At 41.9% G+C, this 26766-nt stretch overlaps 1 protein-coding gene, 1 long non-coding RNA gene and 1 pseudogene across 3 annotated transcripts; all 3 read right to left on the bottom strand.

Annotated features, from left to right (window-relative positions):
* Positions 1–7682: 7682 nt before the first annotated feature.
* Positions 7683–8258, bottom strand: LOC123186831 (beta-1,2-xylosyltransferease XAX1-like). Its single transcript, XM_044598518.1, has 2 exons — positions 7821–8258; positions 7683–7766 (listed from the first exon to the last, which is right to left on the bottom strand). Exons 1-2 carry the CDS (start codon positions 8256–8258, stop codon positions 7683–7685), a joined length of 522 nt encoding a protein of 173 aa, XP_044454453.1.
* Positions 8259–9190: 932 nt separating this feature from the next.
* Positions 9191–11517, bottom strand: LOC123186830 (uncharacterized; annotated as a pseudogene).
* A 3253-nt stretch (positions 11518–14770) lies between these two features.
* LOC123184133 (uncharacterized) lies at positions 14771–17889 on the bottom strand. 2 transcript variants are annotated; one of them, XR_006492922.1, is made up of 4 exons: positions 17368–17889; positions 16231–16692; positions 15551–16146; positions 14771–15087 (listed from the first exon to the last, which is right to left on the bottom strand). It is a non-coding gene; the product is annotated as an uncharacterized lncRNA (long non-coding RNA). The 2 variants fall into 2 exon arrangements; XR_006492923.1 differs by having other exon boundaries at positions 15577–16146.
* Positions 17890–26766: the final 8877 nt, after the last annotated feature.

The following is a 26766-nucleotide window of genomic DNA, read 5'->3' as shown; positions in this document are numbered from 1 at the left end:
TTGATCACCTCCCTCACCTTGTTGATCCCGCTGCCCGGCCACATCCATCTTCTCAAAGAAGCCGACGGCGCAGGTCTTTAGCTTCCTCGTGCCTCCGCGTGTACGGTCGGCTACAACGTGCCTCATTGGTTTCCGTACAACCAGGTAGCCAATATTGACATCCTCAAATGGCTTTGTGTACTTGAAGATATCATTTGCGGCATTGAGGCCAACAATGATGCGGCACAATCGCCGTTTTTCTCTGCACCGCCTTGCCAATAATCTAAGCAAGCACTCCTTTCGCTTGTTGTATGTAGCTTGAGGTGTACTTTCTTGATTGCTTTTGTTATTGGTACTGGCTATGTTTGTGAGAAATTATTGGTACTGGTTATCAAGGGAGAGACGGAGGGAGTGAGGGGGTGAATGAGCGGTTCTACTATGTTCTAACACTTTCTTTTGATTTTAGGTGTATGTATGGATGGCAGCGTTTTCTTGGTATACGACTGAAGGATGTGTGTAGCTTTTTATTCTGTTGGACAACTGGATGTTCTAGACTGGCATAATTGAGTTATACTTAGTATTCAGGACAAAGTTATTAACGAAGGTTGACTTCGATAGGATGCAAAATTCAATAATATAGTATACTTGGGTCATAGTATGCGAGATGATTGGATTGTCATTTGCTATTAATTTCATTAAAACAATGTTATTGCCATTAAAATTTGGGCAGAATTATTTATAGTTCATGATTTTAAGAAAATTCACTTGGTTAGCTCATACATCTGAAGTGTTAGACGTGGTGAAATGATGATGAATAGTAAGACTACCCACAGTGGAAGTAACATAGGTAGTAACATCACACATATCTAGATAAAATAGATGATGTGGCAAGCAATAAATGAAGAAAAAGAGACATATGGTAACATAGCTAGTTACTAGTAGTATGAGTAACATCACACATATCAAGGTAAGATGAGTTTATGACATAATAAATGAAATGTTGCATGTTACAACATATATGTTACTCCCCACTATAGAGGTAGTAACATAGACTAGTAACATTGGCATGTTACTACTCTATGTTACTACCCATTGTGGCTAGTCTAAGGAGGAAGTGGGACATCGGGAGGAACTTGTTGAAGCTGGGAAAGCAAAAGTAAGAATGCCTCTCCTGTGTTTTTAAGAAATAAAACAGTCGGTGTACAAATGTTTGACCCAAGTAGGGAAAAGAATGCTAGCTTCTTGTGCATGGGAGAAGATATGTAAGAATATATTAGTTTATTTCTTGGAACATTGGTTAGTTTACGGCTTGATACTTCATACGTGCCGTGTCACTCCCACAAGCGACAGGGGGATCTCCTCGCCACCGCCCAACCCTACACCCTTCGCTTGTACCTCCCAGGCAGCACGGGACGATGTCTGCAAGCGGCAGCGCCGTGCTTGCGTGGGTCGGTGGCGCGGCGTCAGGCATTTGTGCCAGCGGTGGTGACCTGTGTTGGCGGCACGGTGGCGGCATGGCGGCTTCATGAGATCTGGATGTCATGGTGTGTGGCTAAGATCCGATCTGGACCTTCCGGCTCTGGCTCCTGGACGACTGTGGGCGGCGCGGGGTGACCTTCTGGTGAGCTCTCTTGACTGTAGGCCGTGGTTGATGTGGTCTTTCCCGTCGAATGGCATACGACCACCAGTGGCCTCGCGTCAATCTGTGCTGGCGGCGGCCGCCCAACCCCACTACAACCCATGAGAGCCATGGAAGCCCAATTAATGGAGATGCACGGGGGTGGGCGGGAAGATAAACTGAGTGAATAGCAAGTTTTCTTATTCTTGCGGTACAGGTACAACTGCAACCACTTGGGCTTTCCATAATTCTATAGAAAAAGGTTCGACTGGTGTAAGAACATGCCGTGCTCCGCTGAGGGATGAAGAAATCAAGTCAAACTTCATTTCTAGGCGATTGTTTCTTAGGTTACTCCCATATTATAAACATCAAAACAACAGGATATGCATACTTTCTCAAGTACGTCGTAACAGGTTGTACTGAAAATAAATAAAATGTCATCAAAGGTTTACAATGCAAGCTAATACCTATGTCTTGATTTATTGGTCCTCTTTGTATTTTATGCTAAACTTTGACCGTAGATTTAATTAATAAAATGGTAATGCATGTCAGGACAAATTATATCTTTGGTTTCGTATTTGAACATAGTTTTGTATGTTATTACTTTTGCTATGTATAACTTATATTCTATTAGTTATTATAATTTTGGTCATAACACAGCACTAAATATGATGGAGACTAATAAAACATGACGGAGGTAGTATGAATAGGAAGGGTAATATCGCATTACCACTAGTAGAAAACCGGCCTTTTGTCCCGGTTCATAAGGGCCTTTAGTCCTGGTTCTTGAACCGGGACTAAAGGGTCGTTACTAATGCCCTCACCCTTTAGTCCCGGTTCAAACCAGAACCGGGACAGATGGGCCTCCACGTGACATGCCCTCACCCTTTATTCTAGACTGAATCGGAACTAATGGGCTGACCCAGCCTGGACAATTGCCCCCTTTTCTACTAATGTACCCCGGATTTGTCGGATCTGTATTGGTATCACGCGCTCGATGAAACGCGATGTGGACTGACATCTAACGGTGGAGGGAGACGCACGGCGATCAAGGCCGGTCGGCAACGTGCGCGCGTCCAGCGTCCAGTGCTTGGAGATTGGACTGCTTGGAGATCGGAGGCACGAATGCTGGAAACCTGCCGCCATTGACTCACGATGGCACGTCTCGTGGCATACATGCGTTCATGCGCCGTGTTTCGTTGTTCATTTCTCCCCGAAAAACAAATAAAATATTATACTGTTAGATCCTTAGTCCGTTTAAACGGGACTAAACGGGACTGGTTTACATCCCTCCGTACACATACGTTTGGTAGGATGAGCGGTACTGGCATGTCATCGTACATTGAGCTACTGGGGGGGGGGGGGGGTCGTAGATTGAGCTACCGATTGCATATGTTAGATTAACTAAAGTTAGAGAATTTCCGCATTTATCATCATTAATTAACCTCACATCCTACGGAAATTTACGACCATTCAGAAAGAAAAAAGGAAAATATAATCTTCTCGGAGCCGTACGTTTGGTGGGATCACGTGATGGTTGTCCTCTAGTCTTCACTATTAAGACCTAGCTAGTATACGAGCGGTGCTGGCCTAAATGCAACAGACTAGCAACAGTACTTCTCGTACATTGAGCTACTTAATTTTTTTTTGTGGGGATCGTGTATTGAGCTACTGATAGCATGCGTTAGATATAACTATCAAGTTAGAGAAGTCTACCATGCAAAAAAAAGTTAGAGAAGTCTAGCTTTCGCACGATTTATCATCACTAAATTTCTTTTAGAAAGTTTATCATCATTAAATAATAGGCGACCTTACGCACCGGCTGGCTGGCCCAAATTTGGTCCCATCGCCTAGCAGGCGCCCGATACCCAGGGACATCTGATCTTGCACAGCTTTGTCTCTTCCGTACATAACTTTGCACGCAAAAAAAAAAGGAAAAATCCCCTTGCCTCTCCACCGCGCGAATCGTCCGTCCATGTGGGCAGCTCTAGCGAGGGCAACAATTGCCGGCCACTCGCACCCAGCCACATCGCAGAGCTACCCACATGGTGCTTGCCGAAGAAACTCCACCTGTCATAAATTTCGGTTGCAGTTCCACCATCAACCGGTTGCAATACCCCCGTCGACCAGTTGCAACTCCTGCCGTCGACGCTCTATGGTTGCAGCATCCTAGTGCGCCGCCCCGCCGGCCTCACCAGTGACGCTTGCCGCACAGGTTTCCCCCAAACGACAACCACACGGGTTGCCCCCGCTGGCCTTACCGGTGGCTATAGAATCTAAATATATATATTTTACCGCACAAGCGATATTTATTTGACATAATATTAGCTCTTGTGCGGTAAACATCTTCAATTATATTTTATTTGATTCTTGTGACATTTCCAAAAAAACAGCATATATATTGACCATATGTGTCCCCCTAATGTTCATCGCTAAACATAATCATGCTACAACAAATGGATTTTCATATAAGAATATTTAACGAAGTACGATAAGTCCATTGTTAGTGAATAGCATTGCTGGCCAGCACTGCTCGTACATACAGGTACGTGTACTAGGTAATAATGGCGATCGCACGACGACTTAACTATCAGATGATAAGAGTACGGGTCTGAAATAGTATATTTTCCTTTCAGACCACCCGTACGATCTGAGGTCATTTAATAATACTAGCACAAATGCTCGTGCGTTGCAACGGGAGCTGTGTTTTGATTTTTGGTTAAAAAACGGATTTCAGCTAAATTTTGGCCATTTTCGCCTGGGACGGAAAGTACCGAAACCTTTCGGCCGAAAAATATATATTTTGGTGAAATTTCGGCCACATCACTTTGCGAGTCACCCTTCCCCACAACTTATAGTTCATGGGCCTGTAATGCTCCTAGTATTAATTGATATTTCAAACAGGCAAGCACAATCATAAATCTAAGCTCTTAAAGAAATAACTCATTAATTAATATACAAATACAACATAAAAATGTCAAATATTTGAGCCGCATTTCTATTTTCTTTCCCTCCAAAGCAATGTTCTATAAATATTCAAACGACAATCAAACTTCCTTCTTATTTAAGTAGCCTTATACAATCCTTCCTTTTTAAGGATCTTACCCGTTTGAATCCTTCCTTATTTCTTGATCACACAATCCTCCTTCCTTTTAACTATCATTATTTTGGCTAAATTTTGGCCATTTTGGCCTGGGGCGAAAAGTACATTTCGATTGAAATATATATATATTTGTCAAATTTCGGCCCCACTGCTTCGCGGGTCTCCCTTCCCCACAACTTATAATTCATGGACCTGTAATGCTCCCGTGCGTTGCAACAGAAGAAAACCAAAAAATAATGGGATACAGAGCCGGCTTTGTGGTAGGGTTTAGTGCTTTTATAGAAGGCCACCATCGAGATGGGCCGTTGCTAAGGAGGAGCTTAACTTGCGCAAGCAGAGATTACAGTTGAGAAGGGCGACCCCGAGGGAGGTCAATGGCATGGTTGCAAGCAGTGGCAACAAAGTTGTTCAGCTATCATCAACCCAGGCAATAGCGTGCTCAAAATTTTCAAGACCACTATTTTTGTACCGAGTGAATTTATATGTATCGTAGTCAGGAATAATAAAGTTCAAGAATATATATAATACTGACAAAATAACAAACATACAACGTCCAAAAGATACATTGGTACCTGACAAAGTGACGATCATCATGATAATCAAAATAACAAACATATTGTTTCTCATACAGGTTACTGATCTATTAAGATCATCGTACCGTCGAGAATGAAATCTGTGTACCGGATCATCTTGAGATGCAAACAATATATGCTAGCACCTGTTAGAGACACCTGATTATCCATTTTCCCAGTATCGATACGTTATTCGTTTCTATTCGACGCCGATAGTCACAAAACAGTTTCTTCCTGTGATTAACTGCTTAAAAAAGCAAGGGAAACACTTCCCCTCATACGTCTGATTGTTTCCCATCATCAGACCAATCCTATACCCTCGATTCGGCTTCCATCGCATGGCTGAGAAGCTCTCCCTCGCTCCCCACTCCCACACACCCATTAATCACGGAAGGAAGGTGCCAACTAGCCCGTTAATCATGCACCCACGATTAGTGGGGAAACCAAAACAGATCCATAATTGGTCGCTTCCCTGTCATTCTGGCCACGCCCATGTCCATCTCCATACTTCCGCGACATGCACTGCTTAGGGATTGGAGCAGTGGTTCGTCGTTCAGATCAGCACGAGGTGGTTGTAGCAGTTCGCATCCTCCGCAAAGGCAGCCGCCGTGACCACTCCGGCAAGCGGCAGATCCAATCTGATAAATTGCTAGATGCCGGCCACCACTGTTGCCTCCACCACCGGTTCAACGAGGCTGCACATCAGCGACCTTCCTCGTCTCCCGTTCCCATATCTCATGGCCATAATGCATGTCTCAGAAAGGCCAACAATCCTGCTGCACTATCTATTGATTTGTATTATTTCTTGTTAATTTCACAGTTCAAAACTGCACGATGCAAACAATTGATACTCTTACTTGGATGCAGATTTGTCACCGTCTTACTTCCTCCACGACTCAGTTGCTTCGGGGCTGTCAGGGAATACAATATCAAGGACGGCATGGCAAACAAGATCAAGGGGCTTCGGCAGGGGCACCCCAGCTTCTACCTGCCCGCGTCGTGGATCACGCCTTCAACCACGATGCCTAGGTCACATTTGAATTAGCGAAATTCGATGTATGGAAGCAATTTGACTTTACTTGGCAGTAGACCTTTTTCTCTCTTTGTAAACTAACCAAGAATTCATATGAACCATGTGTAATTATGATGAAATATGTTTCTCTATAATGGAAGCAAAATAACATTTTATTGGGAGCAATTCTCTAGTCCATGGAGACAAGATCGTGATGCTTCCAAAACATGTGTATTTTTCTTTTCTGATAGAAGAAGGTTTGAAACAATCGTCTTGTCGATGGAAGCAAGATCGTGATGCTTCCAAAACATGTGGATTATTTTTCCTTTTTAAGAGAAGAAGGTTCGAAGCAATTCTCTAGTCGATAGAAGCAAGATCGTCATGCTTCCAAAACATGTGGAATATTTTTCTTTTTTGACAGAAGAAGATTTGAAACAGTCGTCTTGTCGATGGAAGCAATATCGTGATGCTTCCGAAACATATGGATTATTTTTCATTTTTAATGGAAGAAGGTTCGAAGCAATTCTCTAGTCAGTGGAAGCAAGATCGTGATGCTACTGATACATGTGAAATAATTTTTCATTTCTGACGGAAGCATATTTGAAGCAATTCTCCATTACTATGGTCGATGAGAGCAAGATTGTGATGTTTCTGAAACATAATATAATCTTAGATAGGAAAAAGATTCAAATAAATCGAAGAAGATATTCACCGCATAAGCAAATTCACCAATCAACGCAAACATAAATGAATTACAAACAGAGGTAGAAGCACGTGCATCTGATGCAGATTTGGTGTTGGTTAAAAGTTTCGCTTTCTAGAGCAACCTACCTAAAATCTGTAAGTGGCATGGTACTAAATCGAAGGTTGCATATCGCCAAATAATTACATGTAATTAGAGGCCCACTTAACGGCCGGCCCACTAAAGTGCATGATTTGTCGAAGCAATTTATGTAGGCTGGATTCTGTACGTACGAGAAATAACTACCCAAGCTCGTTTTAAAGGGGGCAGCGAACGCATCAGATTAGATTAATCGTAGGGCTCATGAATGGTTTGATGGGAGGCTGGGCATCAGTAGTCAGATGCCTAGCGCTGCCCAGAAAGCAATATCGTTCCATCTCATTAGTTGAAGCTTATTAACGACTCCTAGTATGAGAGACCAAATATCAAACTGGGCAGGAGATGTATAAACATCTACTTTACACGATCATGTGCATATACATACCTGAAGACGTGAACTCATGCCCCTGGTTGTTGGCTTGAAAGATCGTCACTTTCCTACAATCACCAAATAGGATTAACCGGTGTCCACGACGGTCGGCTAGGTTTGTACGCATCAGTTTTTCATGTGTACGTATGAGCCGGGGATGACAACAGAGACGACGGCGCCGCCGCCGCTACTCCTGCAGGTTGTCGATGGCCTGGAGCAGGAAGGGGCGGAACCTGGCGAGGTTCACCTTCACGTCCTGCTTCATGATTGTCTCGGCGAGCGCCTGCCACCCCTGCTTGTGCAGCGCCTTGGGGTCGCTGAACACCAGGTGCTCCCTCGGGTACTTGTCCTTGAGGCTCGTCTCCTCCTCGTCGACATAGTACTCCACGTACCGGAGCTGCATGTCCCGCGCCGGCTGCCCGTAGAAGTTGGTGGCCATCCAGTCCATGTTCCCCCACGGCACGATCTGCAGCACCACCGCCTGCGTCGGCTGGAAGATCTGGTTCGTCAGCCCGGCCCTGTGCACCGCCAGCAGCACGTCCGCCGCGTTCACCAGCGCCACGAACGCCCCTGCCTCCGCCACCGTCACGTTGAACCCGAGCTCTGTCGCCGCCGCCGCCACCTCCTCCTGGTTCAGCAGCTTCCGCGTGCCCCCGCAGGAGATGATCAGCATCTGCGGCTGCATCCCCGGGGCCTTGGTCGTGGGTTTGAAACTCACGTGAAGTATTTTTTGCATTTCTTTTTCCTTTTGACCAGGCCCCATCACGCGGTTGACAGGAACGATCAACACGGCCCAGTCGAGCGAGCCGGAGGGACGAAACGGCGACTTATACGAATTGACGTACGCGACCAATGAACAGTTTTTTAGTACCACCTCGCATACACGTTTTAAATTCAAAGTGAAAGCGTAAACTTACGGGTAGAAGCGTATTGTGATGGTGAACCCGACAAAGTCAATCCGTGCTTTATTATTATTATTATTATTATTACTAGCACAGATGCCCGTGCGTTGCAACGGGAGGAAAAAAATCTCACTCGCCCATATGTAGCCCCCAAGTCTTAGGTAGGACCATGGTTTTCAATTTCAGTTTGAGAAAAATTTCAGCACCAACCGAAATCACTGAAATTCAGTGTATTTCAGTGATTTCAGTTTCCATTTCAGCCAAATGACCGAAATATTCACTTGAATTCAATTAAAAATTTGAAAAAATTTAAAAAAAATTGAAAAATATTGGAATTGTTGTGCTATATTGAAATTGCTAAAATATTTTGGCCGAAACGTAATATTTCAGTGTCTGCTGAAATTACTGAAATTCAGTGAATTTCACCGAAATCTCACTGAAAGTGAAAACCATGGGCAGGACTGCCAATTGTGTGTAAACAACCCCACCATGGCTGCGATGTGAGACACGCCCGCGACGTCCCAGCAGTAATGCAAGACACATCTGCCCTTCTCCCGCTAGAGCAATTCCACCCTCCACCACAGGAACTTTGGATCATCCTCCCCCGCGACCCATGCAGCAGCACCAACAGGACGCACACCTAGCATAGAGAACCCAAGAATTACATAGGGAGGTTAGGGTATAACAACCAAGGATTCCTTGCAATCCTCGGATGAGAGAGGAGGATTTATGGGCGTCTGAAGAGCTTGGAGTTCTGTCCAAATTAGCAAGAAAAAGAAGGGGTTCAAGCCGACTAATAAGTCTTGTATGGAACCAAGGTAGCAATATCTCTCACTTTCCATCTTTAGTAGAAGCACACAAAGCAAATTTAACAGTTGATTTCACATTCCACTTACTTTCTACTGTGTAAGTGAAAATGGCTACTCCAATAAGTAACAAACTATTAACTCCATCTAAAAGTTGCACATCGAGACTGAGTTATGGTGATTGCAAGTTTTATTCAGCTACCTTGAGCAATTATATCCAAAGACGCATCTTATATTTTAAAAATTGACATGGATAATTACTATTTTCTTGAACCCGGGACATTATTCTCACGTACTTGGAACAATATTCTTGAAAAGAATGCTTGATTTACTAACAATCACATGGCGATGGCTGAGTAGACTTGATAAACAATTGTTGTTGTCCAAGTCGAGGAGCTAGCATAGGATGATGTGAGAGCCGCCTGGACAGATAATCATTAATTGTATCTACTGGTCTAGTAGCACCTGGCACCGTCCCAAAGATCTCAGTTTCGGGTATGATGCAATGAAGCCGCTATGGTTATCCTGGTAAACATGTAAACATGACAAATCCAAAAATGCCTAACCATTAATACATTGGCAGCCTGCAAGTATTTCTTAGCTCTAACCCTCCATGTTCAACAACATGCTCTTGGCAACACCTCAGAAGGTGCTAAATTTGTGCAGGACAAACAAAATATAAAGTTAGTAATGCCATTCAACATTATTAATTGGTTTTTAGTTCTAGAGATATAGGATTATCTTAGAAAACCTTTCACTATTGTTTCACTAACCTGTTGTTCAATATTCCAGAAGCCATAAAGACGTCGTAGTAGCCGTTGGCAGCATTGTAGCCATAACTTGTATTGCCATTTGAATACACCTTCGGACAACAGTATAATTAAATGCATGTTAGCCATAATTTATCGTCGAGTAGATAATAGTTCACCAGAAAAAAATGTGTAAGATGTAACCTACTGCACGAACACCTTACTTGATAGGTTATACTTGCGTCCAGCGAACACCTTGTTTGATGATTAAGTAGAAACATAATCTCCGGCAGAAATCATCAACATTCCCTAAAAAAAACTCAATATTTCTACATATAAATAATTATCATATTACAATCTGATCAGAGAACATGAAGCAGACCATAATTGTGAAACACTGAAGATTATGTGGCCTTGTTGATTCCAGCGTGAAGGGCAAGGAGCAGAGGGGCATACCTGGTGGTTGTCGTCGGGCCATCGTCTACGACATGGCCTACCTGCAGGTCGTTGGGAGGGTGTCGTAGATGTTGCTGCAAGTTCCGGCTCCTCTGCTGCGGCTACGGGAGCTCGGCGCGTCGCATCTATAACCAGCATTCCACTGGGAACAACTTCAAAAATCCAAGCAATATTTTTTTTCAGGCATGCTTTTGGAATTGGTTAACATAGAGGCCTAGGCACATATTTGATAAGACAAAAACACGGAAACAACCATTACCACTAATAATGAGTGGAAGGTGATTTAGTTTCTAAGCATAAAACTGAATCAGCTTAACTGATCATGCTTATGCCTCTCATTTAGCAAAAACTCCCTCTATACCATAATGAGTTGAGCTGCTAGAACGACATCTATTATGATACAGAGGGAGTATAATTCTTGTGTATTTGGTGCCTGAAACTTTTACCAACTAAAACTACTCTCGGAAGACAGTTTTGAACATCAATTTTTAGACTAATGGATAACGATAAAGATTACAATAATTTAGATGCATATATTTGGTGCACTTAATTCATCTCAGAGAAACACACAATTCGCTGGAAAAATAATGCCAAGCCCAATAGTACTGAGCCATACCATTCAATTCCTGTTCTTGATCTCGCCCTGCCGGCATCTTTGCTCTGGCCGAGCTCGCCGTAGTAGTCCCTCACCAACGATCTCAAACAGTATGGTGAATGTGAAACTGAACCCAGCTGAAAAATAAAGAAAATCTGAAATAAACTGACCCAAAATCAAATCAGAGAGACACTTGATCTGGTTGGTGAGGTAACCGGGTTCCTGAGTGGAGCTGGTCATGCCGCATGCAGACCGTGGCGTTGTGCTGCTGTGTGCAAACCATGGAGTTTTGAGTTGCTGCCTCTATGCCCATAGCTCTGCGGGTGCCCAGCCGCACGAGCTCCACGTCAAACACTTCAGCCGTCCACTCCTCGCGCACCACCGACTGCACGACAGGTCGAGCGCGCCGCCGACGCCGTCCTGCATGGATGCGTGTGTCGGGGACTTGCAGGTGAGGAGCTCCAGTAGGAGCACTCCCAAGGAGTAGACGTCCGCCTTCAGCGTGGGCTGCCATGTGTCCAGCACCTCCTGGGCGCGGTAGCCGCCGGCGCCTGTGATGGCGAACGTGCGCGCAGATGGGGTGGAGGCAGAAGTCGGGGAGCGCGTGCTCCCTCGTCTCCGCCGATCTCGGCCGCGCCTGTTGCTGCTGCTGCTGGCGGCGGCAGCGGTTGCTGCTAGATAATGGGATTGTCTTCGAGCCCGGTGATGGATCGCGATGAAGACGGGAAGGAAGGCCGGCGAGGTCGGGATGGCGCGGATCCGGCTGCAGGAGGTTGATTCCGGCCTAATCCGGGCGAGGTGGCGTTAGTCGTTGGCCATGGCTGCTCCTGTAGAAGAAGGGGAGAGGCAGTCCTTGTGTGTGTGAGAGAGAAACAGAGGGGAAAGAAACGGAGAAGAGGGAGAGTAGGGAGAGGGGTACGAGGCGTGGAGGTCCGGCGGCGCGGCAGCCTGTGGCGAGGCCGAGCGCGAAGGCGGCGGGGCGGCGAGGGGCTCCCGGATCGGCGGGGGAAAACAACAAAGCAACCAGGATATATATAGATAGATTAGTACCACCTTGGATATGGTAAATAAATATAGATGTATTAAAGAAAAAAAACTGAAAACGTAAATTTATGAAAGAAAGCGTATTGTGACGGTGAACCCACGGAGTCAACCCGTGCTTTATTATTATTAGGGATAGATTATTATTATTATTATTATTATATATTATATATTATATATTATATATTATATATTATATATTATTATTAGGGAAAGATGAGCTTGGGAAAGCAAGACTTCTTGCTTGCAAATCCTTTCGCTATGTATGTTGATAAACACATAACCTATGGTTGACTAGTAGACTGCCCGTGCGTTGCCAGGGGCCAACAAATAAATTTGCCCGTGCGTTGCTACGGACTACATTTCTTTCTCATATGTTTGGGCGTCAAACAAATGCCCAATGGGCTTCCCAAAATTCATCCGTCTAGACAGTCCGGTCTCCCCCAAATTTAGTTGGTGTGTGGGTGAAAAATGTGGTTGTTTGGACTATCTGTCATGTTATCTCCAACACACGGTCCCAACACAAAAAAACCACCCAACGACCTATCGTTCCCTTTTCTTGCTGGACCCCCCTCTTCCTTCTCGGTTTCCCATCAAACTTTTCTCATTGGAGCTCTATCCTTTAAGACCGGATGGTGCCCATCTCACCATCGCTATGGAGCCCTCTCTCCTTCACACCGTACCTCCCCATGAAGCGTCAAGGAGGAGTCCCCCACCAACCGCCCCACTCTCCACCACTATCCTCCAGCACCCCCACCCCCTCGGCGTTTGTGTTGATCCACCATTGTCATCAAGGGGGAGGAGGGATGCGTCGCTGTGACACCCCTCGAGCCAAGAAGGCAAGTCTAGTATCTCCTGAGTCATTGTCACGTTGTAACATAATGTTGAATGTCGTGCATTACCACGAAATAAAAATATGATATCCATTATTGGGCATGCAAGATGCAACTGATACGCTACTGTGTTCATTATTAACTCTTGAAGCAACCGACCAATACATTTACCCTTCTATCGTAACAAAAAAATGCCTGCTAACATTTACCCTTCTATCTTAACCAAAAACTTATACAACTTGATGGAAAAAAATATGAACCGCTTGCTCATGCAATTTGCTGCAAAGCCATCTCTAATGAAATGCAATTTGCCACATTTTCTAAAGTAGAAAAATTATTCCGCTCAGTTAGCATTAACTTAACCAACCCCAACCCTCATCATGCTCACTCTCGACCGCCACTTTTGACACAAAATCTACTAATTCGTGTTCTAAGTGAGTTGTAACTAAACAGACTAACCCCAACGCTCATCCCGCTCACTCTCAACCTTCACTCTTGTCACAAAGTCCACTAACTCATGCTCACTCTCGACCACCACTTTTGACACAAAATTACTAATTCGTGTTCTAAGTGAGTTGTAACTAAACAGACTAACCCCAACCCTCATCCCGCTCACTCTCAACCTTCACTCTTGTCACAAAGTCCACTAACTCATGTTCCAAGTGAGCAAGTGATGAATAGAAATTTTCATCCCAAAGGCAACTTGCACCTTGCTCCCCCCTCTCGTAAGATGCAGTCCCTCCATCCAATGAATAAGGCACGCACGCACTTCAAAAATCAACTTTGATGATAAATTATACCAACCAAATGCGGATTATATTTGATAACAATTATACTGTTTAATTCATATTGAAAAGAAGTTTTCAGTGGTATAATTTTTAAGTTGCAAAAATTTAATTTATGGTCAAAGTTGGATTTAAGAAGCATGTGTGCCTTATTCATTGGAATGGAGGGAGTATATTTTTAACCCTCGCCTCTCTAGGATACATATGTATTTTTTTTATCTTTTTATCTCTCTATACCCGATCTACCTCCAACTCCGTTGGGGTCTTCAATGTAAGTCGGCTGTTAATATTCATGATACAAAATTCAAAATTGGAATTAAAACTGAATTCAAATCGATTGAACCAACCAGGCTTACGTTAATATGCATGATACCAAATTAAAAATTGGAACTAAAACTAACTTTAATATTCATAAGCGAACATTAAACTTTATCTTTGCTAATGACATTTTCCATGAATGGAAATGAATAAAGTAGTAGTTTGTTCCATGGAAATACTTAGATCACTTTCTTTTCTTTACCAACAGGCCATTGTCATAAGACAATAAAGGTAGCAATACTTTGGTTGTCATAATAGAAATCAAGGTCTTGAGGTAATATACTTGTTTCAAGCTATCAAGATAGCAAAAGAGAGACATCTTTTCTAAAACATGGTGTAATACAACCCTTTGCACATCTTTAGTCCACTGACTTTTCAGATGCCTACCCACTTGATTTGCTAGTCAATAGTTCTGGAATTAGTACTGTTCTGAAAAATGCTACCATCCCTTTTATATATGTTTGCATGCTACTGTTGCAAAATCTAACCTTCCTTTTTTATATAAATGAAGTTAGTTCCTACTCCTTCCTAGCCTTTTCATCATTGTTCCAGCTGGTAGCATACGATTGTGTGTTACTGTTGCAACTCCGCAAAAGGAAATATAAATCTACAACAGAAAATCTATTACTTCTCTAAATCTGTTCTGAAAAATGCTATCATTCCTATTACGAATAATAAATCTACAAGGGAAATCTATTACTTTTCTCTGAATATATATAAAGAAGCACCACCCGGTAAACTTAGATTGATGTGATTATCATCTTTATAGTAGAGTACTAATTAGTACAGTACAATGACATGGATTTTATCATAGCAATTAGTACAGTACAATAAAAGTTATAGCTAGCGATCCAAATGCCCGTGGTCCTTAAAATATAAAAAAATTGCTATGGGGCTGAAGATCAGCAAGAAGGCGACAAGAGAGACGTGGTGGTGCGACTGCCAATGTTGGAAGCCCGTGGCGAGTGGCTCTACTGCCACTCCAGCATCCTTGTCATCAGTAGAGCATATTTGGCTGATCGCCTTTACGATTCCTCGATGGCGTCCAAGTCCTACTTCAATATGCCTCAAATTCGAAGGAAAACTCTAAACTCTACCGTGTTCACTCTGAAATAAGATGAATTAAATAAAAATTAAGGTAAAATGCATTTCAGCAAGTACTTAGCATAGAAAAGCTCCATCTCTAATCTACAAGATGATGACCTTTTAACCTTAAAATTAACTATAGTTTGTTTTGGTTGATAAGTTCACTATAATTTTATCACAACTATAGCAGTTGAAATGATGCCCAGCTAGTTCACTAAAATTAATGTTGGAATCAACCAAATATGCACTCCAAAGTCCAATCAACTACGTCGTTCAAGTAAACTTATACATTTGGATTCGAAGCATTCCAATGTATTAATTATTTTAGCAAGTGCTCACAGAAGATGCATAAAATCAATCATCACATGTTAGAGCATGCGTCGAACAACCTATGTGGTTGTGCATCCAGTCATCCAGTCATCCAAATAACAATAGATGTTTAGTAGAAGAGATAGCTAGCAAAAGAGAGAGATCAGAGATGTACTTGTTTGGCTAGTGTTGGCCACAGACCTGCGCATCCTAAGGGCACCGCTCGGGCTGCCGCCGGCCAACAGCCTTCCAGCAGCATCTGCCTCCAGTAGTGTACACCTCATGTCCTGCTACTCATGGGGCCCGTGCATCCCGCTGATTAGCCTCACGGCCTTAGTGTTCAAGCGTACTGTCGAACCACAGCCGGGCTGCACCTGAGCCCCTCTTTAGCATCGTACATGATGGTGAGGCTATGGCACGATGTGGGCGTCAGCACCTCCAGGTGTTGCGCCGGGCATAGTAAAGGTGATGAACAACAACTCGTTGTCCCTGGGGCGCGACAAGGAACGTGAAATGAGTACGCCGCCTTGGCATCGAACCCTGCGATGGGGAAGTGGTACAACAGCTTTGACACCGGCGCCGGCGATGGCTTGACCACCAGCCGACCACCCAGTGGAGGCAGCAGCCCCTCCGTGCGATATCATCCGCAAGCAGCATCCTTGCCGGATGCCTTGCTACGCTTGCTTCTGGACATGGCCTTGACCTTGTTCTCTCCGGCGTACTCACATGTGAATTTGTGATGTTTCCACGTTCCAACCAATCGGGTACATGCTTGAGAGGGGAATCTGGTCAGATACATCGTTTGTTCACATGAAGAAAAGAAACCACTGGGGTAAGCAATCTAAAAATACATACCAATAAAAGGATTCTTGTGTCTTTATCCGTATCAGCAAGGGATGGGGCTATTGCCTACGTCAGGGAAGGGACCTATCTCGTGTCACGGATAGCAGAGGCCACGGTGCTCTCCCGGAGCTTGTACTTACAGATTGCAGTCGATTGCATATATACATACACTGGAGAAGTGATATTCGAGTGGAATTGTCAAAATTTTGAGCACAAACATCAACATACGAACCTCGCGGAGCTCGTTCCACAGCCTGCAACACGCTCCATGAGATTCAGGTGATGACCGAGGCGTTCTTGCAGTGCGCCATCGTAGAGCGGGCAGGCGGCTTTGTAGATGGCCCCTACCTTGAGTGCAAAGTCCTCCTTGAAGAAGAGCGCGAGGACCTTGCCGAATCAAGCAGCGAAGCCGAACGACACCCGTGCTGGTGCCAATCTTCAGCAGTGACAGCCTCATTTTCAACCTTCAGCATACTGAAAAGGATCAAAGTAATTAACGTCAGCTGAAGAAAGTCAAAGCTAATACATAGGAATTAGCAAACAAAACTGTACAAAAGCGTATGCTTACAGGAATAGTTTCTAACAATGGCCCAGCATGTAAAAGCTAGGAGAATAACTTATGCACTTGTATATATTGGTAGTTTGGTACACTGCATTTCTTATACGTTATTCTGTCATGATATTTGTTTTAGGATCAGATAAGAACAAACTTGCTTGCTTGGATCAGACCTGCAGCTTCGTTGGAGGCAAACAAATAATATATACGACCTTCAGCGTACAACAACCAACAGTCATCCTCTATTCCTCTCTAAAAAAAACCCATCATACTCTTGAATCCAGGTAAGCTAGGTGATTAAGACAGACAAAGTGCAAAAGAAAAAGGCTGTCAATTCTTGTTGTCAGTAAACAAAGAAGAAACAACCTCATAATGTATCCAAAGGAATACCCGTCGCTGAGTTCTGCTTCTCTACTACACAGGATCCAAGAATCAGAAACAAGATTTCATAACGGAGTGAAACGGTCGCCTTTGCCTCTCTACTGCATCTGCTTCGGTTCTTGCAATGTCACCCCTGCCAAGGCCAGCTGCCTGGTCCCAAATCTTCAAACCATAGTCACCAGAGAAGAAGAGGAAAGACACAAGATTCTCACCCTGGATCCGGAGTAGGAGATAACGTCAGGTCGCAACCTCGGTCCTCGTCTACCACACCCTTGATGGACGCCCGCATCTGGCACTCTGACTGCCCCTCGGTATCATACTATCATCCGCACGATGACCTTGCGGTAAGGCATGCCGGTGGCGACGGGCCGGCTTGGATCCGGTGTCATGGTGGTGGTGGAGATCGTCGAGACAGAGACCGGAAGGGACAATCAGGACAGGGCGGCATTGCTTGGGAATCGCACGTACACGAGCAGCAGATGTCGTCCGAGGGTTCTCTTGGCCGGAGGCGATCGATGGGAGGATTGGTCGGCGGCGGGTAGGAACCCTAATCGCCTTGCGGTTGCGGATCTCGTCTTGCGTGAGATTGGGGAAGTTTGATCGCTTGTTTTTTTTTTCTTGCGGGACGGGTGGACAAAGACCAACGAAGGGATATGATGAAAGAGATGATTTTTTTAGGGGTTTTCTTCACCGGTTTTTACAGGAATTAAAAAATCGGTGGGAGGTGAGGAGAGGAAGATCGTACGAGAGATCGAGGGGAGTTGTGAGCGAACCAAGGAAACGACGTAGGGACTCCTTCTTTACAAGTACACATTGATTTGTAGTAATCATATAAGATCAGTTTAGATTGATTGATTGACACGCCAAGGAAAGATCTGTTTTGAATATAGATTGATTGATTTTTTTTTTCTCTCCTCACCCAAACAATGAAGGAAAGCGTGCAAGGGAAAGATCTGTTTTGAATATAAATTGATAGATTGATTAGATTAGATAGATACATTAGGAAAGCGTGGTGAGGGGTAGATTTGGAAAGCGTGGTTTTTTTGTGTGTGTTGTTTTTCTCCTTGGTTTTATGTCCATCGGTTTTGCAGGGGAGAGGAAAAATCAGTGGGGTGGTATCGACTGGTGGAGGTATCATTCGATGGGGTGGGGGAATGATGAAAAAAACCAGCGAAAATAAACCGCGCAGACTATTCACCAAGTAGAGATTATTATTATTATTATTATTATTATTATTATTATTATTATATTATTATTATTATTATTATTATTATTATTATTATTATTATTGTTAGAGAATTAGAGATTAGAGATAGAGATTAGAGATTAGAGATTATTTGTTTCCTGAAAATCTATTATTTGTTTCCTAAACAAATTGCATTAATAAGAGAGATCCGTTGATTTGGCTAAGGTAGGAAAAAAATCTATTATTTGTTTGCTAAAGCAAATTGCATTAATGAGAGAGATCCGTTGATTTGGCTAAGGTAGGAAAGAATCTATTATGATGAAAGAGATGATTTTTTTAGGGGTTTTCTTCACCGGTTTTTACAGGAATTAAAAAATCGGTGGGAGGTGAGGAGAGGAAGATCGTACGAGAGATCGAGGGGAGTTGTGAGCGAACGAAGGAAACGACGTAGGACTCCTTCTTTACAAGTACACATTGATTTGTAGTAATCATATAAGATCAGTTTAGATTGATTGATTGACACGCCAAGGAAAGATCTGTTTTGAATATAGATTGATTGATTTTTTTTTCTCTCCTCACCCAAACAATGAAGGAAAGCGTGCAAGGGAAAGATCTGTTTTGAATATAAATTGATAGATTGATTAGATTAGATAGATACATTAGGAAAGTGTAGTGAGGGGTAGATTAGGAAAGCGTGGTGAGGGGTAGATTAGGAAAGCGTGGTTTTTTGTGTGTGTGTTGTTTTTCTCCTTGGTTTTATGTCCATCGGTTTTGCAGGGGAGAGGAAAAATCGGTGGGGTGGTATCGACTGGTGGAGGTATCGTTCGATGGGGTGGGGGAATGATGAAAAAAACCAGCGAAAATAAACCGCGCAGACTATTCACCAAGTCGTCCATTAGGAGTAGAGATTATATTATTATTATTATTATTATTATTATTATTATTATTATTATTATTGTTAGAGAATTAGAGATTAGAGATAGAGATTAGAGATTAGAGATTATTTGTTTCCTGAAAATCTATTATTTGTTTGCTAAAGCAAATTGCATTAATGAGAGAGATCCGATTTGGCTAAGGTAGGAAAGAATCTATTATTTGTTTCCTAAAGCAAATTACATTAATGAGAGAGATTCGTTAATTTGGCTAAGGTAGGAAAGTTAGATCCGTGACCTTTTGTCATTAGGAAAGTGTTGAAAATAAACCGTACCGGACTACCAACTCCTCCATTAGGTTTTTTTTCACTGGTTAATTTTCGTAGGTTCTTTTTCGCTGGATTGTCTTGGGTGCGATCGGAGGTTAGGCCCTGGAGTGCGTGGGGGCGGGTGGGGGCTTCGGTACGCGATTTTTTCGGTTCTTGGCGGCTCAATGTGAGGTGGGATGAGTTACCAAAAAAACCATGGGAGGTGGGACGAAAAAAAACCTGGAAGCGAGACTACCAACTGCTCCATTAGGAGTAGAGAAAAAAAAAAGAGCCGTGTGGGATACCATGCGCATATTTTGATTGTCCAAAACATGTGTGATGACTTGCGTCACCGTACTCCTTTTTACGGAGGGAATCATATGCGTCTTCAGGCAAACAACTTAAATAAATGAATTGTGTGTGATGAAGGAAAACAGTACTCACATTTCCTCTGAGTTTATCGTGTGCAAAGTGGCGCACCTAGTTCACCATAATCGACGGTGTATGATATTCGCACTGTGGCACATGGGTGGACAATCATAACCGTGTGTCCATGCCTCTCCGTGTCGTCTTCTTCCACGCACCGCCATGGTTTCATCCAGCATGCTGGCCTCCTCACCTACCTGCTACAGACTCATCGACGATGGTCATTTGCTGCGTCCACCCGACGACGATGTCACATTGGTGCCCTCAGTCCCTTGCTCGCACCTCGTCTCACCATGGCTAATAAAAAACCTAAGTAGCCAGGCACCCACACCAACGAAGCCCTCGGCGCCGCCAACCTCGCGCCCAAGCCCAACCCTGCCCCTACGTGCAGTTTGCGCGGGAACTATAGGCGGCCATCGAGTAGTCCCGCCAGCAGTATGTGCTGGAGGAATATGTTTGTGCTATAAAAATTGTAAACATAAAGAGACATTCATTTCAAAACGATACCTTGCGGTAATTGGTCTTTGTTGTGGGATAAAACCAAAGCAAATATGATGGTGGACAATAGTGCATCAGCCAAACTAAAGATGGGTGGAGCTGAGCTTATTGGGATTGTTCTCAATATTTTTGTTTGTGGAAATCATATAGATGTAGACCTTGACCACTAGAGTTAATCAGCTGACTACAACCGTCTATGCTCCTACTGGGGGAGCTTGAAGATGAATTGTGTATCTGTAGGAGGTTATACAGATGAATCCTTGAAAGTATAATCATGGGTATTTACTATGGCAGTTGAAATCCATTTTCCTCTGTTTGTCATACAAGATTAAAAATGGATTATTTTATGTTCAAGTAAACAATTTGTCGATTTGATACCAAAAGCTGCTACAACCTTCACCTCTTGTTTGTTGAAAAAATGCATTAGAGTTTACGAGTTGCCTAAGTCTTTGGAGAGTAAACTTGAGTTGATCTTCGACCAAAGTGGTAGTGCTACAGATAATAAATAAAATGAGATTACCACACTACAATCAGCACAACTCTCTGCACCATCTAAGTTGTTTGAGACTACACGTTTATCACAAAATCTTGCGTAGGGTGCTTTTCTGCAGCAATTAACCAACCTGCAGTGTGGATCTTATTTAGCATTTTGCTAACCAGGCACGAAAGTTGTAAAATTAGGCTACAACTTTAAAGCAACATTGCTTCAAACCCTTGGCATGCTATGTGCATTTTTCTGGTACCTAAGTTGAACAAGCCTTTGCATTGCCATTGGCCCTCAGCAAGAAGTTGTGTAGGAAAACATATCATTTTGGATTTTAGGAAAAGAGTGATGGACAGAACCATGGAACTAAGCCTTAATCTGTAGTATTTTGAAGTCCTGTGTTGGCAGTACTTGTCAATGAGAGAAATAGCACGCTATAGCACCTCTAATAGCACACTATAGCATTCTAAGTAATGTCTTACTAAATGAATTTAATCTACAGTCGTTCTCTACAGCGTGATATAGCATCGCCATAGCAGATTCGAACGGCTGCACTATTTTTTCATAGCATGTCATGCAATAAGAGAATAATTTTGTGTCCACACAACAGATGGCTAACTGTATTTCGGAAAGAAAAAAAGTTTGTTCCACCTTACTACATGACATGGACTTCTACCATCAACCTTTTTTGGTCAATTCTTTTGCAAAGTGTCGGTCAACTCCTAGTTACGTTTTCTGAAAAAAAATAAACTTCTAGTGCTAAATCTTGGGCACAAATATATTTAACGTCAAATATTTTTGATGATGTGGATTAATGTAGTTTTTAGAAAACAACTCAGTATTGTGTTTCTATTATATAACTAGCATAGTGGCCCTCGCAAATACAAGGCTTCATCTTTAATGTGTTGAAACTGGTCGAGAAATATATTTTTGTGTTTCCCACAAGCTTACACCATGTCAGGTACCAATATTCTAAAAGCACCACAAATATTTTGCCAAATGATATATCACTTGTGTGGTCTATATATTTATGCCAAATCTATGTTGGTGCAAACCACCATTATTATGAATTTCTAGACATATTATCACTACTAAACTATTCATACACAATTCGTGTCCTACACATGTGATATTACAATGTGAACTTTTCTGGTAGTTTCCATGTCAAGTTAGGTCACCACGTGCGGTTAAAATTCAAATTACTGGTCATGTTTTATTAGTTATACAATTATTAAACTCTATATTTTGTGGTTCAAACAATAATTAAGGCCCGCTGGGGCAATAGTCAAAAAGGGTTTATACATAGTTATGAAAATCTGTCAACTATGGTTGAAATAATATAATTATATTACATCGAAGCAATAGCCACAAGAGACGTACTATGATCTTTTAAAATAATGAGGACCCCCCAAATCTGTGCGTATGATCCTTTAAAATAATATTAACTATTCTTAGAGCTGGCACCAACAAAATTAGAAAATATTTTTAACAAGAAATTATTCTTTAACATTAATTACAAATGTTATTTTTCATTGCTCTGATTGTATGCAATTATCAAAGTTAAACTAGTTTGATCAGGATCTTTCTATATAACCATCATATATATATATATATATATATATAGCAATTATTAAAATAATTTATTTATATACTCCTCTACGATTTTTCCTTAACTTGCTCCAACTACCCCCAAAGTACAATTCAGCTTAGGTTGTCTTTCTCCTAACATGTCCTTGTGAAGTTATGATAGGAACATTCTTGATAAAATTGTCTAGTATGGAACAAACTATATTGATAATATTTTGGGATTATTTTTCACCTTTGTATTCTGTTTGGACCCCATCAATGGATAGCTTTCAAACAAGATTGTTTGTATATATGAGTTGTCATCTCTTGCTAAATCCTAGTTATTAATTATATATCCAACAATCAGGATATTATTGATGTTGCAGATTAGCTTTGTGTCATTTGTAGCCTGGATTATATTTTAGCTTGTCAAGCTAGCTACTTTTGGTTCAATCCCCAAAAACGAAAATGGAGTAAGAAGAAATATCTTTTGGATCCAGATTTTTTGAGAAATGCCAAATTGAGATTTTTCATGTTCTAAAATAAATATGAAAACAATAATGACATATATAGTGATGTATGACTACGTTTACATAAATTTTCATGATGAAATAGGTTATGGTGTTTTTCTTTTGAAACTAATAGGTTATGGTGTTAGATACACACAAATTTATGTATTTCTGGCACATGCACTATTAATTGTAGAAGTCCATAATTTTAAAAAGTCCAGGAGCAAGGAATTGCACCAGAAAATATTGTATCATGAACATTTCTACATCTCTATGTACATGTGTATTGTTTTTCATAATCTTTTGAAGCTTCAAAATCAGATTTAAGGAATTTTTCTTTCAAAATACCCCAGAAGCAAGAAATCGTACTCAGTAAGAACTTAGTAACTCGCGGATTTACGGATTAGCGAAGTAGCTTTCATTTCATAAATATTTTTCTTTGAGGAGTAGCATTCATTTGATAATATTCCTTGTCAATCTAGAAAAAACTTGGAACTTGGAATAGCTGGACCGTATTCTTAGCTTGTTGGCGAACTTTTTTATCTGGGAAGGTCGGAAAGGTATGACATTTTTCTGGGTGTAGGAAAACAAACGGTACTCAAACTACTAGACTTGGAAGTCCCACTCGATGTTCTTTTATGGTTGATCTTTTTTTTGGACATAAAAGTACTCTTTGTCGCAAGGTGATCACCTTATTATTTTTTACAAGAATATCAGCAATCTCTACTGGTGGATCTTCCATTCACCCGCCCATACCTTGCTTCTAACTAGTTTGGCTAAATCATGGGCAGCACAATTAGTCTCTCTAGGAGCATGCTCAAAAATAATATGCGGGAAATCAAATGCAAGGTGATATATTTCGTCAAATACTGCCACAAATAGACCGAAAGAACGACTTGCATTCTTGATTGTCTCTATCACCTCGATGTTGTCGGAGATCACCTCTAAGCGGTTACACCCGAAGTATAGTTAGGAACCAAAGCTCTGATTGCCATTGCTACGAAGTTAGGTTCCTGGACCTTTTCAATATGCACTAACTTTCTTCTCTCCCACCATTAATACAAGGAACCAATGGAAGTTTCTTCCATTGAATTTCCTAGACCGAGGAACACACATTCTTCAGTTCCTTGTACCAATAAATATTCTAGTACGGTTTCTCCCGCATGATCCACACTGCATGCTTTATCAATAGCAAATTCCAAACCTAGTAACTGTCATACCTCTTTAGCTTTTGCACAAGTGAATATCATGTGCTTGGTATCCTCCACTCTGATTCCACATGTAGGACATGGCCCACTGAGTTTTATATATTTTTTAGCCAAAGTCACCCAACATGGTAGCGATCCAAACAAAGTTCGGCAGAGGAAAATTTTAACCTTGGCAGGACACCTTATGCTCCTGATCGTCCCCCGTATTGGTGAATTCCTTGATGGTCCGACTATATTTGCTCCTGATATTTTGTGTCCATATTGGTTCTGCCATTCGACAATGTATGCCGATCTCACTGAGAATCTCCCGTTTTTGCACAAGTTCCATGCTATGAACTCCGACATATCAAATCTAGGCAACAAAATTGCAAGGATCCGCACCACATCAACTTGCCAGAATGTTTGCGAAACCAACTCTTCATCCCAACGACACATAACATGGTCAATAAAATCACTTACTTTTGATAGTAAATTGCCTCCACGAGCCGTGATCACTTTGCTGGTAGTTTTATGGTTGATGTCCTACTCGATAACTGGTATCAATGGTTTACAGTTTACACGTCCACACTTTACCACCAAGTCTTGCACATAGGAAGGTTTCTTGGTGGGCCTTAAATGGATTTAGGATTAGACGTTGGCTCACGAGAATAGCTTTTTAATCTGAACCATCAAAAGTTACTTAATTATACGGGTAAACCAAATTAATGGCAGGATATTTCTAATTTTTCTGGGAATTTCTAACATATCTCTCTATTTTCTTTCATATTATGCATTTAGTACATGAGAAAGCTATTTTAAGAACCACCTCAATTTCGTTTTAGATCCAAACAGCCCAGGGACCATTTGATATGGATCCGACGGCTGTGAACGACGTGCGCGTTTTGCGCGGTGGACTGAGCTGGGCGCGCGGGCAAATCGTGGCGGACTGCGCTGGGTAGGCGTAGATTATTTCCTATCAACACGGGTTCACTGTTTTCATGGTGGGCCCAAAGGTGTGTCGCGCACAGCTTGTTTTTCAGCCAAAAAATGATGCAAAGCTGAGAATCAAACTCAGCACTAGCATCGTGAGTTCTAGCTACACTGCCTAATAGGCTAGCACAAGAATCCGTACAAATCTAAACTATATATAATCGTAGTTGTATCAACCAAAACTTACCATTGATCAAACCATGGTCACACCATGGCATTGTCCAAATGTTGGCATCTGCATTTTTCTGTTCGTTTCCACGTTTTTCTCTGCAAGACCATTGGTTGGTCCTTTGTCAGATTTTTGTCACGTTTCACGTCCGGTTATCTTGGAAAGACCGATTTTCTTAGAAAAGTAGAAATTTGTGATGGTGAGGGACTCGTACATGAATATATTTTTGGGAGACAAAAATACAAGTGTAACATGGGATTTGAACCATGGTCGCTTAGTAAGCAAGTTGGCCCAACTAACAACAATTAACAATTAACATAGAGATAAAAGTTATTGAAGAAACATACCTCCGATAATTAATGTATAAATACCATGGTAATATACGCATCACAAATCTCATAAGTTATGTACAAACACCATGATGACTTTTGACTTAGGAGAGAGAAGTTGTTGAAAAACGTACACCCGATAACTTCTCTGTAAATAGTATAGCAATATACGCACCGCAGACCTGATAACTTTCCTATAGGGACCATGGTTACTTTTACCCGGTGAAAAAAGTTGTTGAATTACACACCCCAATAACTTTTGTCTATATAGCACGATAATATACGTACAACGGAGCTGATAATTCACGTACAAACACCGCAGTAACTTTTTTCCTCCAGATAAAAGTTGTTGAAAACATATCCTGATAACTTCTGTGTAAACAGCATGATAATATATGCATCGTAGACCTGATAACTTATGTATCGACACCAAGGTAACATTTACCAGGTGAAAAACTTGTTCAAATACACACCCGATAACTAGTGTAGATAGCATGATAATATACATACAACAGAGCTGATAACTGGCGTACAAACACCCCGGTAAATTTTTGTCTCCGGATAAAAGTTGATGAAAATATACCCCCGGTAAGTTCTATGTAAATAGCATGGTAATATATACATTGCAGACCTGATAACTTAGATATAGACACCGCTGTAACTTTTGGCCCCCGGGATAAAAGTTATTAAAAACCATACCCAGTAACTTATGTGCAAATAACATGATAACATACGCACATCATGCACAAACATTACTATAATTTTGACTAGTTTTTTTTTAAACATAGCTCCAATAATTTTTGTGTAAATGGCATGGTAACATTCCACCACATACTTGATAACCTAAGTACCATGGTAACTTTGACCCGAGAAAAAGATGTTGTTGAAAAACACACCCAAGATAATTTCTAAGAAAATAGCATGATATTTTACGAACAATAGACATTGCCATAGGTAGCCAATGGGGCAGCTTGGGATCGGCGCAGCCCGACACGCCTAAATTAGGATAGGAACATTCTTGACACAATTGTCTAGCATGAAACAAATTATATTGATAGGATTTTGGGATTGTTTTTTCACCTTTGTA

Source organism: Triticum aestivum, chromosome 2A (genome assembly GCF_018294505.1).
Source record: "Triticum aestivum cultivar Chinese Spring chromosome 2A, IWGSC CS RefSeq v2.1, whole genome shotgun sequence".
Classification (NCBI taxonomy): domain Eukaryota; kingdom Viridiplantae; phylum Streptophyta; class Magnoliopsida; order Poales; family Poaceae; genus Triticum; species Triticum aestivum.
The sequence above is the reverse complement of the archived record's forward strand: the minus strand, read 5'-3'. Positions and strand labels throughout refer to the sequence as shown.